The 15440-nt window shown below is 39.5% G+C and overlaps 1 protein-coding gene across 5 annotated transcripts in view; it reads right to left on the bottom strand.

Moving 5' to 3' along the window:
- The window catches only part of bsna (bassoon presynaptic cytomatrix protein a), a 139177-nt gene that overhangs the window by 7113 nt on the left and 116624 nt on the right, over positions 1-15440 (bottom strand). For 4 of the 5 annotated variants that reach the window (XM_034877916.1, XM_034877919.1, XM_034877921.1 and 1 more), the window contains exons 11-16: positions 14519-14853; positions 11798-11891; positions 10690-10821; positions 9943-9998; positions 6514-6649; positions 4880-4973 (exon numbers count right to left, since the gene is read on the bottom strand). In XM_034877916.1, coding sequence (XP_034733807.1) covers positions 9958-9998; positions 10690-10821; positions 11798-11891; positions 14519-14853 — 602 coding nt within the window. In that variant the 3' untranslated portion in view covers positions 4880-4973; positions 6514-6649; positions 9943-9957. The remainder of the gene's footprint in view (positions 1-4879; positions 4974-6513; positions 6650-9942; positions 9999-10689; positions 10822-11797; positions 11892-14518; positions 14854-15440) is intronic. The other variant, XM_034877917.1, reaches the window with a different exon arrangement.

Raw genomic sequence — 15440 nt, 5'->3', positions numbered from 1 at the left:
TTGTGTAAAGCACTTTGAATTGCCCTGTTGCTGAAATGTGCTATACAAATAAAGCTGCCTTGCCTTGCCTTGCCTATTACCAACAGTAACCTTGGAAACGGAGCTCTTTTCAGGTCATCGACCAGCTCCTCCCGTGTAGTTCAGGGCTGATTTCTCACCTTCTTAGGATCATTTAGACCCCACAAGGTGAGATCTTTCATGGAGCCCCAGTCTGAGGGAGATTGACAGTCATGTTTTGCTTCTGCCATTTTCTAATGATTGCTTCAACAGTGGACCTCTTTTAAACAAATTGCTTGGCAATTTCCCCGTAGCCCTTTCCACCCTTGTGGTGGTGTACAATTTTGTCTCTAGTGTCTTTGGACAGCTCTTTGGTCTTGGCCATGTTATTAGTCGGATTCCTATTGATTCCATGGGGTGGACAGGTGTCTTTATGCAGCTAACAACCTCAAACAGTTGCATCTAATTTAGGATAATAAATGTGGAGGTTGACATTTCTAAGGCAGACTAACAGATCTTTGAGGGTCAGAATTCTAGCTGATAGACAGGTGTTCAAATACTTATTTGCAGCTGTATCATACAAATAAATAGTTTAAAAATCCTACATTGTGATTTATGGATTTTTTTATTTTAGATTATGTCTCTCACAGTGGACATGAACCTACAATAGTCTAGCTAGCTGTCTGGATTTACCCTACAGAAATCCAGCGGAAGGTGACGCCCATCTGGCCAGAAACCTGCCAGAGATCTGGCAGAACCTCCGGCGGCACTGAAACAACTATTTAAATGAAACCTTGTCGATATAGACTAGGTCCACACCTATTCAATTGATAGCAACCATAAATAGAATGGGTAGGACAGGGGAGAATACTCAAAATTAATGACTTGATTTAATATCGCAAGGCTGAATTTGCCAGGTTGTCTTGTGTGGCTGCTTGCAAGTTATGAAGTCAAAGACTGTAGTTTGGGGTCCTGTTTTCTGAGTGGCAAAAACACACACTCTTTACTCAAATGAAGGTAAATACTGTATGGAGTAAAACTGTAAAAAATAAAGTTGGCCACTAGATGGTGGATAAGCCTAGGAAATGCACCGCTCATCTACAGTACACTGTACAGTCATCCAGCTTGTGACATTATCATTGTCATTATTAAGTCAAATGCAACTGGACATGCTCCCCAAAAATAAAAATAAATAAAAATGCTGACATATGTAAATCACGTTTTGGCAAAACAAAACCACCATCCTTCTCTTGAGTTTTTACTCAAAGTTCATTTTCTTTCTCAATTTATCATGTAGACCTGACAAAGTTCGTTGTTGAATCAACATATTTCTGTTCAAGTAAATCATCAATGTCCCCGATTTGTGTTTAGGAAGCACAAATCACAATGATATCTGTATGTCATGCATCTTTGTACTATATGTGAGCATCCAGTCAGTGTATTTCATTTATCCATTACAGGAAGGTTCAATCCTCAGATCTTCCAGCATCTCACTACAAGATCAGTAATGATAGTGGAAGCAAAAGCAAGAGTAAAAAGTGTTTTTTTTAGTCAAGCAAATAGTGTGACAATCCTGTGGCAACAAAAAGATTAAAAAATGGACTCAAAATTAGTGTTTTTTAGTAAATATTCCCAGCATGAACCAGCTGTACTAGGTAGCAGTGTATATACTATGTACAGTAAGGGAAAGCAGCCCCATCAACATAAAGTCAGGATAAAAATGTGCATGTGCATAGTCAGTACTTTGCTGCCTGAAATGACAAGAAGAGTTAAGTCACTTGCATAATCTGGCACTTCAAATTTGACAGCCCTGAGATAGAGGCCTTTCATTGTGCAAACAAGTAATGCTTTAGTGCTTTTTGTCTTTGTATTGGTCAAATCAAACTCATTCTGCAAACTGGGAACAGCATGCTATTTCTTTTTTGTTGTTGTGTTTGGTCAAACACCTACAACCTGCTTCCGGCTAACAGGGCAACACAGAGCGAGCGAGCACTTCAGTGTATAAATAGACGCAGCAGTAATTAGACCCAAATGCAAGACACCTGTGTACCCCAGGCACTAGTATCACCTGTGTCTTGTAAATTACATTTAAACACAAATATGCTGCATGCCGATTTAGGTTCAGCATCCATTGCCAATGCAGGAATGACTTTAAGTAGTTTTCATCTCCTAAACCTGTACAACTGGCTGGTACACACATTTATTTAGTCATTTTTGTTTGTAACTAACATTTGTAAATAATCATAAAATACACACTATTCATTCTTTGCCAAATTATGTATCAGAAATTTAAATCTTCGGGAGCCTATTCATATTTACAGGTTGTCTTTGCCCCCTTCATAAACTCCTGTTTCCTAGTAGGGCCAGTATGTTTCCCAAATGAATACACTGTTTGCATCATTTTTAGAATCACTGCCTTCTGTTTTTCTCTCCCACTGTGTCTGACCAATATTAACTGCTCCAAACATGCTGTGTTTTATATGTGCCCAGAACTAGACTTAATCTGTCCAAGTGAACACAAAGGGCTGGTGTGCAACAAGCAGCTAGTTGACTCAGAGAGAGATGGAAGGAGGGGGAAAACAGTGGCCAAAAGGATGCACAGTATGGACACATACGTTTGTGTACTGGGATTTGGTTTATCTGTTTATTTATTTTTAAAGCTAAAGCATAATGCGTGGCGGGGACGAAAGTAGAGATGGCAGACATCCAGAGAGAGAAAGCAAATGAGAAAGTGAAAACCTACAGAGAGAGGAGAAAGAAGACAGACAGCAGGAAAGTGAGAAAGTGATCGCAAAAGACAAAGGGAAAAAAACAGTGATGTATGACAGCAGTGGTAGAGTGTGGGAGGAGAGAGAGTCACATGAGGCACTTAGTCAGCGCATGGCTGCACAACACACAGAAACACGCAGAGTCCAGGCACAGTACATTATCTTTTATGGCACATATGAAACACTGTGCATTCCCTGAAATACAGCAGCAACATCAATGCTTGCTGATCTCCCCATTGTGCATCAAATACTTCAAAACCCATTGCACCAAGGCTAAGACTTCCAATGGAAAAAAACAAAAGTTTTTCCTATTGCTGATTCTATTTATACTCAACTCACAAAAAACACATCTACACCCTGTATTAGAGCCAAATTCCATGACAAGAGCTGGCATTCCCTCAAACCTGCCTCCTAAACATTACAATCATAGATGACTAATTTGCAATATGTTTTGTATTAGCTAATGTGGGTTCATGTTGAACATGTCTGCACAACATTCACTGTCAACTTATTTTATTTACTGTACTGCAAAGTCTTCTCTTTGCAAATAATGCATGATTACCACTTGATGATTAAGATAACTAATGTTGTAGCAACCGTGACTTAAATAGTACTCTCACAAGAGCATCACAACATTTTTCAGAAATATACAAAAGATTTTAGATGTGATAGATCAAACCTCTACTTCTGCAGACTGATCTCATGAAATGGCGTATGTACGACATGCCAATTTGTATGCCATTATTGGCGTGTTGTCAAGATGCAAACTCGCTTTTTAGCGTGTTTATCAATGCTGTTTGGCCTCCATTGACTTACATAACCTTGCGTCTACGTGTGAATTTACACCATAGCGAGTAGTATGAAAAGGTTTGTTGGGGTGGCAGATGAGTAAAACACAGGACTTTCACCCATGAGAGCAGGGAGGGTGTCCCGCATGTGGAGTTTCGTTGAAGCCAACCGTGTTCTTCTTTTTTCTAAACTCAACCATCGCTTTCTTCTTTTACTGAAGTCAACCGTGTTTTTATTTTCCTAAACCCAACTGTAGCTTTCTTGTTGCGATAACACACCAAGTGGCTTGTACGTTTATGCCCGCTGTATAAAGTGTAGACATACACACGGATAGCTGAAAATGCGTACAGATAACATGCCACTTGGCTTAAGAATGTTGGCGTGTATGTGTATGTCATCATGGTACCACGTTACCATGTTGACATCTGAACCTTTATGCAACAAAGACTGTATTTGTAAATTGGCATAACCAATTTTTTCTTTGTATTTTCAGTGTTTTTGTTCACAGAATTTTGTGTTGCAGGTTTATATTTAGGTTTTGAGGTTTTCAAGTGTTCGTCACAATAATTCGGACTTCTGTGATGTTGTTATCAATGTGAAGATAAATAAACCCTTAAATATGCCTCAAACATGTTTCGATTTTAAAAGGCACCATGTGCAATGCCATCACAATCGGCAAAAAAAGGAAACAAATCCGGAGGTCTGAGAAACATCTCAGTTTGTTAGGCTCAGTGTCTCACATTGAATGGTGTTCTTACTCCATAGACTGTGTTCTGCGTCTGAAGGTCTAAAAATCAACAGGAAACCTTTAATTTCTTTAAATAATTTCCTGTGTTGGTGTTGGTTCAAAGATTGTGTGTCTAAATTCTTAATTTACAAGCAATCATTGTCCACATCCTGCAAGAGCAATTGATCCGGATGACACAAAACCTACACACACATAGATTGTGGGTTTCAGTGGAGAGCTTTAGTGCCCAATGATGCTAAATTATATTTTATTTCTTGATATAAAGAAATAAATCTTGTCTTGAAAATTAATTTGTCAGTGCTAGCTTTCCAGTTTTGCAGCCAATCACTTCACACAGCATTACAAAGTATCAAAGAGTAATTCTTTTGAAACGCCTATGTTCTTTGAACATTTCCGACTTTTAGATGCCTCCTAGTGGTAGCATCAAGAATGACCCTGTGGCATTCAGCAATACACATGGGAAATTGGAAATAAAATCATTATTATTTTAACAGTTAAACCCACACTACAAAGTTAATGGTTAGAATTGTACACAAAAAATACCTCGATAAGTTAGGCAAAGTTAAAAGTAACCTACTGTCTGGCCTGCCAGAGAGAGCAGAGTGTTCTCTCTGCCAGTGTGTGCTCAGGCCTGAGACATGAAGTATCCAGAGGATTCCAGTCCTTGTTGGCTGCAAGAGGAAGCATCAGCATTTCAGACAAGTTTTTTTTCTTAATCAAAACATCCACCTTCTGATACATAGTTGGACAATATTGGACCAGACATAAACTCCACTGTTTCCCAATGCGCCCACATAATATGTTGTGGCTTCTCAATGCAAACTATGGCCCTGTGAACATTAAAATATCTGTGCAGTTGTTTTTTGGGGTGCTGTCCACGTTTTTGTCTTACACTTTTACCCTCTCACTGTGTGTTTTCACTTCATCAAAGTTAACTGGAACATTTTGGTTGCCTAAAAATGTCTTGTTTAGCAATCGGTAAGCACCATGCTAACCAAGCTAGCTAGCGCTATCATTAGCTGATAACTTAGGGAAAGTTAGCAGATTTTCTGTGTACTGCCGTACATGCAGATTAATGCCGCCAGTCCACAGAGGTCCACGTTTTCCCAACGGAAAGACTCAGAAGACTAGCTTCAGCCGGTTTGGAAATTTTGCATCCTTCACTCTTTAGCATTAAGGTAACCAGAACGTTTTTGGTCTCTTTAAGGTTATGCATTGTGTTCATTTCAGAGTCGCGCTAAAGTTGTTATTATAACATGGAAATTGAAACAATCATTTTTCTGAAAGCTCATCTCTGAAAGACGCAAACGCGGATGCCTTATTTCATCTTAAGCCTGTTGTTCAAGGCAATTAAACCCAAATGTAATGGACATAGTGATACATTTTCAACCAGCAATGACCAAATCACATATGACCTTAATATGCTATTAAACCAGGTTCTGGTCGAAGGCTCAAAAGTTTCTGCAACCAAACATGGATTTCAACCACTGCAGCAGCTGATTTTACTAACCTGCTCCCCTAGTTGATGGTGAGGTAATTAGTGAAAACAGCTGGTGAATTAAAAGCTGCAGACTGCTGACTGGCCACAGGTCCTGGCCTAAAACTATGGTAGAAGATACAATTACATACTAAGACTCTAAGTGTTTGCAGATTAAATGCAGGGGTAGAAGTAACAAAATGAAAATAAAAAAACTTTCAAAAAGTAGTTTTTGTGTGTCTTACTTTTAAAAAGCTATAATTATAAAGTATCGTACCTTCGCAGTCACATCCGTTACAGAGTAAAAACAAAAGTCACATGAGATAAATCAGCAGCTGCAGCAGAGAACAAGCTGCAGGTCTGTCTTAACTCTCTGCACTCAGCAGACACAGATATACGTAAACGTTTACGTTCATTGTCCAAGCGTTAGCCGGCAGCAGGTAGGATGGGTGCAGAACAACGGTTGCACACGGGTGGGGCCTAGTACTTAGTGAGCAGTACAAATGCATAACAATGCATGTCCCACCCCAGTAACCCTAACTTAAAAAAATGTACAACATTAACGTTTACTAAGCGAACATTTTATTGACCTACTTGTAACTATTTATTTAAGTAAATTTGTAAACAAGTAATTTTACTTGAGTAAAATTGCATTTACGTGTGCAATAGTAGTATAAAGTATAATCTTCTAGTAATCTTTCCACCTCTGGTTAAATAACAATTTAAGTACTCACCAGTATGCTCAGCTCTCCTCTCTGTTCCCCTCTCTCTCTACTTCCTCTCTTTCTTAGTAAAACAAAAGCAGGGGGAATTCCACAGGTTTTTCTGGTACGGGGCCTTGTGACTTTGTCATTTGACATTTACATAGTCCTGCAAATACATAGAGACATTCAGTCAGTTTAATTAATATGCTTTTTAATTTCATGTTAAACATAAATGTTGATGGACCTCAAAAACACAGCAGATAAGAGTGGGATTCCACCTTTAAAAAAGAATTCTGCTGTAAGTTACATAGAACTTTTCAAGTCTTAACAACTACTCAAAGCCCTTTTACAGGAACCATTCACCATTCACACACCATCATACACTGAGGCCAAGGCTGCCGTACAAGGGGCCACCTGCTCATCAGATAAACACTCAAACACTTTCACACTCCGATGACGCAGCATCAGGGGAAACTAGGGGTTCAGTGTCTTGCCCAAGAACACTTCGACATGGGACTGTCAGGACTGAACAACCAACCAGGCAACCGCTCTACCACTGAGCCACAACCGCCACAGAATGGTCTTTTAAAAATGTGTTAATAAACAAAATGTACGATAAGCTGGAAATTGTTCACATCTCTTAATGTATCATGTAAATAACATGATACAACATGGGCATTTTCAATGCACAGGCCCAATAATAAAATATATTTGACATCTGCAGGGAGGCAAGGCTTGTCCGTTGCTGTCTTATTTTGAAAAACCTAAAAACTTGAGAATTATTTTTAGTTTCTTGATTCCAGTTAGAAGTCCAGTCTCAAGTAAATCAAATTTCAAAGCAGTCAAGTCCACAGCTCTGGTAGTGGTAGTGTGTACATTATATGTACCCTTGACTTAATGCCGCTACGTCACATCTATGTGTATTTAGCTGTGGTAACCTGCTGTGTAAACGCTTATTCTGCGTGATGAAGATATTGCGTCATAGCAGGAATACAGTGTCATTTTCAATGTAAAATTGTCACCCTGCTCATTCAAAGCAGAGCAGCTAGAGGACCACAAATAAGAAACCCAGACAGAGAACAAACACACGAACCCTCATAGACACACACAATCAGACACTGACACACTGCTTTTAGGAACACACTGCCTATTCTGCGTAAAGCACTTTAAGCCACCCACTCTCTGCTGCCTACAAGAGTCAAACACAAGCCGTAGCTATCTGTAAAAATCCCAGTAGACTTTGAACCAGCTGCATTTCAGAGATTAATTTTAATACCTAATATTGAGATGCACTTGTTCACTGAAGAGAAGAGAAAAAAAGGTTTTCAGCGCCTTTTACATGAATTATTGACCAAAATACTATGGATGTCTGATGATTACCCTCTATCTTTTGATACTTTTCATATGTACAGTCATGCTGTTGGCTAGATTTTATAAACTGAGTTACGACTTCTATGTTAAGGGAGTTCTACATAAAAGATCTACAAGGCGATTATAAATAATGAACACAAGCTTCAACCAAGGGAAAAACTAGACAATAAATTAAATAGTGTTACAGTAAATGGCAAACTGCTGCTTTCACACTACTTGAGGTAAGCTGATTTAAATGAAAGAACCTCAGCTACAAGCTTTCCCATAAAATAAAAGCCCAAGTAGATAATAAATCACCTTATAGTTTCCTAGTAGGTCTGCACAATTATTTGCTTTGTATGGAAATTGCTATATAGACTAGTGCTATATCCAAATCGCAGGTGGGCACAATACTTGTTAATCGGAAAATGTGTGTCAAACCATTCTCAACTAAGTATTGTGTTGCTTCAGAGATGTCCAAGCCTACAGATCCTATCCTACAGACTAAAGAAAAAATATTGGTTTGGATTCGATATCGGGAATCATATCGCAATCGCAATATCCGTCAAAATAATTGCAATTCAATATTTTCCTCATATCGTACAGACCTATTTCCAAGTTTGTTTTCAGTGCTGCTTATTTTATGAATAAGTTGTTTTATCTTTGATACATAGGACTCCTTGGGATACAGATACCTTATGTTTTTTTGCCTCACAGTTTTCCTTGGATTAGGAAGGCACCTAAATGGTCCTGCTCAGCCTCCTGCTACGTCCAACTATGCCCTGAACTGCTACAACTACTATGTCATTCCATTATCTTCAAACGCTCCACAATCATCCCAGTCCCCAAAAAACCCTGCATCTCTGGATTAAATTACTACAGGCCTATCGCCCTGACATCTGTAGTCATGAAGTCCTTTGAAAGACTGGTGTTGGCCCACCTGAAGGACATCACAGTCCCCTTGCCGGACGCCCTGCAGTTCGCCTACAGGGCTAACAGGTCTGTGGATGATGCAGTCAACTTGGGACTCTATTAAATCCTGCAACACATCGACTCTCCAGGGGCATATATACAGGAATCCTGTTCGTGGACTTCAGCCTGGCTTTCAACACCATCATCCCGGACATCCTCAGCACCAAACTTACCCAGCTCACTGTGCACCATCTCCACCTGTCAGTGCATCACAAACTTCCTGACTCACTGAAGTCAGCAGGTGAGGCTGAGGAACATCATATCCAGCACAAAGACTATTAGCCAGGGGTGTGTGCTTTCCTCACTGCTCATCTCCCTCTACACCAATGACTGCCCCTCGGGAGAACCATCTGACAATACAACGGTCATCAGCCTCATCCGGGACGGTGATGAGACCCACTTCTCCCCGGTTCTGGCTTCAAAGTGCCAGGTTCAATTCCTGTGCAATAACCCAGCAACACGGTCTCTAATCAGTCTGTTTGCTGGTTCCACTTATTATTTATTCATCATTCTCATTCTCTATTTCAGAGCTGTTCATACTGTTCACATTGTAATAGTATAATATAATTCTTATATAATATAATAACAAAATACTATGTATTCCAGCACCCTTTTGCACTATGCTCCCTAATGAAAATAATAACTATAATTATAATTTACTCCCTCATACTTTGCACTCTTCATTGCACTACTGCCTCAACCTGTCTATAGTGTTATTGTTTATAGTGTGTATGTATTGTTTGTTTAGTTGTATGTTTTGTAAGTGTTACCACATTGTGAGTAATGATAATGATCCAAAGCAAAATTCCTCATAAGTGTCCTCATACCTGGCAAATAAAGCGGATTCTGATTTATTGTTACTATAATTTCCACATTCACCATACCCCAACTGTCATTGGCAGACGCCCGCCCACCAACAGCCTGGGTCTTTCCGAGGTTTCTGCCTTGAAGGGCGTTTTTCCTCGCCACTTTTGCACTACATGCTTGCTCTTAGGAGAATTATTAGAACTGTTAATTATAGTGTGGTCTGGTGGTACAGTTGCATCTGTAAAGTGTCCTGAGATAACTCTTGCCATGATTTTATACTATAAATAAAATTGAATTGAATAGGAGAAAGGAACAAAGGTAAATATTTACCTTGATCTTAGCACCTCAGAATAAAGAGGTGAACTTCTTGCCAAAACCGGTTATAGCTGGGGAAAAGTGGACAAGAAGAAAGAGGTTAAGAACAAAGCTTCTTAATAGTAAAACTCACATCTCATGATTGTTAAAATGATGTCTGCATTCCTAATGTACAAGTTAATGATGGGCAGTACGTTGTAGGATAAAGGCTTGTCATTTTGTTTGTTTGATTGTTGTGCAACTTGATAGCCCTCTAATGAGTAACTATTAAGACAGGGGCTTTGCAATGTCATTGTTATTACAGGGATAGATGTGTCGTTTAGTGTCTCTCTGTAGTTGTTTAGTGTCTTTTTGTAGACACCTCTCATCTCTCTGAAGTCATTTTGTGTCTCTTTCTAGTCACGTGTTATCTCTTTGTAGTGACTTTGTCTTTCTGTAGTCATTGTGTGTCTCTTTCTAGTCGCTTTTGTCTCTTTGTGGTAGTTTTGTGTCTCTTTGCAGTTTTGCTTGTCTCTTGATGTCATACAGCATCAGTGTTTCAGTGATGCGTCCATGGGTTATTATTTAGGACAATTAATTAAGTAAAGTAACTATCTAGTTTGGAAAGTGCCTTTCTCCAAAAAGGAAGAGATTATTAACATTGTGATGATCAATAGTAATAGTCATGTTTACAACATGATTGATGTATTTCATTATATCATGGCCCGATTACTTTTAATCACATTTAAAGTGTGCTGTAATTAAGTGATCTGTTTGATGTACCTTCTCCCAGTTTTCCAGCCTGCTCAGCGGCAGATCCAGGGAGGATCTTGGACAACATGCCTTCTCCCTCCATGCCAGGCTGACCTGCTGCTGCACTGCCAATACCTCCCGGCCTAGGAACTGCCTTGGAGCCTGCACAGAAAAACAGAAAGATGAAGAGTTGAATACAGGACAAAAAGGACTAAAATGTATGCAGAGGACAAGTAGATCAGTATCTGTGCAGGTCTATCATGGGGTGTCTGTTTTTGCATTTTTTTCTTACATTTTTCCATGATGACATCTTTGGTGTCAAGTGCTTTTCATAAAAATAGAAAAGATATCTCACCCTTCAGTTGCATTCGTTAACCTTGTTGACTCTTTCCTGCCCTGCCAGTCTACTGATTCAGCTGCTTTCCTACAGCCTGTACCTTTCTAACTGATTAGATCTCTTCTGTATAGAGTTACATGGGCTTCATGTGTCACAGATTTTCTGTATAGATCTGCTGCTGTAGGCTTCAATCATAACTTGGGACCTCTTTCTTGTTTGCTGGCCATCTTATTAACTTACTTACTATTACTATTACTATTGCTATTACTTATAAACCCATGCAAAAAGATTATACTGTACACAGGAATCATCAAGACTGCACAGTGATATCAAAACATTGCAACAGACATTAAGCAAGTGACAATAAGCCACATTTTATTTTTTTAGTGCCCATGAAGGCGAACCTTCAATAACACACCCAACAAGTTTGAGAAGAGAAACTACAGTATGGTTAAAGTAAGGTTGACTAACCAAAAACACATGCTTAAAGGAATAGTTCAGGTTTTTAATGAAAGGCGTTAAGCAGAGCAGTGCAAAAAGACTTTGGAACTTACTACCTATCCAACTGTTAACACCAAATCAACTAACTGACCAACTCACTACGTAGTGATTTGGTACACTCAGGCTGATCTGCTGCCATGAAATAAAACCCCTCCTATGTGTTTTCCACTGTGGGATTATCTGCAGATTAATCTCAGATAAAATGAGACAGCACAAACCGGTTACATAATCCAGGGTCTATGGGCAGCAGCTGGCAGACGTGAGAGAGATGGGAGTCTCTCTGTGATGATTATACTGTACCTATGCCTGTAAGTGGGGGCTGTGCGGCTTTTGTGGCCATGACAGGCGCTGCCTTTGCTCCAATAGCTGTTACAGGAGGCGTGTCGATTTTGGCCTGCAGAGACCAAGAGAGGGAGAGAGATGTGATGAGACAAAACATCAAGAGTCCACGGAAGGATAGCACAGAGCTCATCATTTAGTAACACAAACATCTCAGTAGGACTATAGATTTTTCACAGTAAAACTGAACTTGAAGACAGTGGGCGGGAAATAGCTCTTAGATATTCACAATACAGAAGACACAAATTGTGTTGTGTTGTGACATGTTACTGACTGACACAAATGATGACCAACTGACTGAATCTAAGATGAGTTTCATCATCAACATCATCTACACAGTCAACTGTCAGTTATCTACTTTTGCCTGGGGGTCCATTCAGAATTTATGACTGAAGAAATCACATTTGCTTTGTTTCTAGTCCAGGCAAATAAGAATTTATAATTAGAATATAATAACTTTTGGAAAACATATCCTAACAGGGGAGAGATATTTCATCCTTGTAATAATATAGTTTTATTGTTAAAAAAGGGCCATTAGACACTTGCAATACACATGAAATGGGACACCAATCACTGATCATACAAAACGATTGACAGCTGCCTCGCAGAAAATCAGAAAGCTGAAAAAATGTTGAATGTCAGTGTAAGATTTTTTTTCCTCAACAATGTGTGCATTTTCTGACTCAATGTATGGTGCAAATGTCTTTATTTATGTAAAGGAAATTATATACCTTTTATTTTTTTTTTGGGGGGGGTCTCACTTGCCAGTTTTGATCATTGTGAGGGGTTAAACCCCATCCCCCTACCCCCATGTAAATCACGTCAATTGTTTAAACGTAAACTTTGTTTTCCTCCATTGTTGCAATGCTATACACTCCACGACAACTGAGCAAACTATATCCTTTGATAGACCATTAGATGCAGTTAATTAAAGGCCCATATTTTTGCCTGCATCATAGCCCCACCTCATCTCTTTGTCTGAGTGGACTAGTTTGGACATTTTGATATTTGCTGACTCACTGTGAGATGTTAGAAAGCTTTTGTGTCGCTGTGTTTCTTTCTAGCTTTGCCCTAATTTACGGACTGAACTACAGTGGCTGCTGCTGCACCGACAACAACAGCAACAGAGAATAGCTTCAGGAAACACGCAAACCAGACCTTTTCTGTTAGCCATCACTATAATATTTGGTATTATCTGAACAGGAAATATGGCCCTGTTTTGATTTCTCTCATTTTACGGTCTTACTTTGTGTCCTCTGTTTTTTGTCAAGCTCTTTGTGTCACTTTGGTTTTAAAAACACTACATAAAAACACTTGACTTGACAGACACTGATGAAAAACTATGACATAATACTATCTAGTTCTTTCCCCATTGACTCCAGTTCAGCTGCAGCACTGCAGAGGTGGTGCATTATAATGCACCATGCAGTATACAGCATTTTATTATTTACAGCAACTCAATCAATGATTTAATTACACAATGGACTGAACATCAGAGTGTAAGTGTATGAGTTTGCAGACCGAATGAGAAACTGACAACTACTATTTACTGTTTATGGCTTCCTGTCGGAGCTATTCCACAGCAGAGCATTCAGAAAACATTTCCAAGACAAATTCCTTCATAATTTGATTTCAGACCATATTAAATACTTCACTTTGCTCTTCTGCTTATAGTACAACAATACAGCATTATGACAATAAAACACCTTTTAACAGTGAAAACCTATTGTGAATAATTTTGAGACATGCTGACAGTTTAACTTCATTAGCAACATTTATGTATTTGCTAGAAACAATGAATTCAGGAAAAGAATCAAAGTACTTGAATCGTCATGTTAAACGTCATAATCACATATATCCAATACCAAATAGATTTGCATGGATTTATCATTATGGGGTAAATGCAGGGTGCTATTCATTTTTGCAGGGAGACATTTTGAGTGCCAATTTGTTGAGCGTCTTGCAGACAGTGAATGAGCTACATTTAGTTATCAGCTGCCTCAGTGTTAATCACAGTGTTAGATAAGGTCTGCCAACAGAGGCTCAGCAGAATTTAAATAAACCATCTGAACTGGGAGGAGATGGACCAGCTCTTATCTTTTGGAGCATGGAGGGATACAGGGATAAAGGGAAAGCAAGGGCTGTGGGCGAAGACTGACTGAAAAATAGGAAAAGGTGAAAGGAACAGCTGGGGAAAAGAAAATAGATGACTGGGAGGAAGTGTAGGACGGAGGTTGGAGGGACAACTGAAGGATTGAAAAGTCCACTAGGATGAACTAGCTAGCAAGCGACTTGGTGTTAGAACATGTTGTTTTGGACCGCAGGAAGACTTGCTGGTTGTCTAGGCCTCAGCTAATGGGGATCCTTATAATAAATACAAATACAAAACAATTTCCTAATCAAAATAGTTTGCTACATGAAGATGACAAAATATTAAAGATAGTTTTGTCAATCATGAAACACGTCTTTTGTGACTTTAGGAAACAAGTGTGTGTGTGTGTGTGTGTGTGTGTGTGTGTGTGTGTGTGTGAAATGCCACTAAACAGCATTTTAATGGTTCAGAAAGTGTTTTTAGTTTTTTTTCAAACAGAAAACGACATCCTTTATATCATTATCATACTATCTCGCAAGTCTTGTTAACATTTTATAGTAGTACTACTAATCTTCCTTTGCTTTACTCACCATGGTGGGTCCTGTGTTTCCTGCGGGACCTGTCTGCCTTGCCTGCCCCATGGGTCCACCCACTGGTCCCATCTGCCCAGGCTTGGCCTGGCCCTGCCCCATTCCCATTCCCATGCCTTGTCCCTGGGTTGGGGGCTGCTGCTGAGGGCCGGTGGTTGCAGCGACACCAGGCTGCCCTGGCCTGCCTGCCGATGTCTGGGCTTGTTGTTGGAGCTGGGTCCTCTGTCCTGGAGCTCCATCTGTCTGGGAACCTGGACCACCCTGTCGCCCTGATCCAGTTGGCCCGCCAGAAGTGGCCTGAGCCCGGGCAGAGCTGCTGCCCGACCTGGAGGAGCCTGAGTGAAAAGAGGGAGGTCAACTTTGGATTTTTAAATGAAAGGTTTGTGCTTGTTGTTCCATAATTGACTCACTGTACCACAAGAACTAGAAAAAAGGTATCAGTTACTTTTTAATGCAATTCCTAAATAGAAAACCTCGACTGGTGACCTCCATTCAATTAGGTCTAAGTTATCCAATGAGACTATTAATCTCTCCGAGAAAGTTTTGCTTTTGTGAACCTAAAACTCAAATTTGCTGATTGTTTCACATTAATTTTTTTTTTTTTTATATTATAGTGGCATTTCAGTTTTTATTACATTGTCTACAATAGCATCTGACAGGTAAAGCAGCAATTGAAGAGAGAATGACGCAACAAATGTTGTAAGCAAAGATTAAACCAGCGATTTAATATATATGCTGCTAAGAACATGGCCGCAGTGCTACCCTGGGAGAAAGCATTTCCATTGGAAAGTTACGCTTGATATACAGTAGCTAATTAAAAACTGTTTATCCCTGAGGGGACAGTTAAAAAAAGCATCAAATGCACACTGAACAACAAGCTGTGCTAAATATTTTTGCCTTAGACCTAAATAGGAATTCATAT

The sequence above is a fragment of the Etheostoma cragini genome, chromosome 7 (assembly GCF_013103735.1).
Source record: "Etheostoma cragini isolate CJK2018 chromosome 7, CSU_Ecrag_1.0, whole genome shotgun sequence".
Taxonomy (NCBI): Eukaryota; Metazoa; Chordata; class Actinopteri; order Perciformes; family Percidae; genus Etheostoma; species Etheostoma cragini.
The sequence above is the reverse complement of the archived record's forward strand: the minus strand, read 5'-3'. Positions and strand labels throughout refer to the sequence as shown.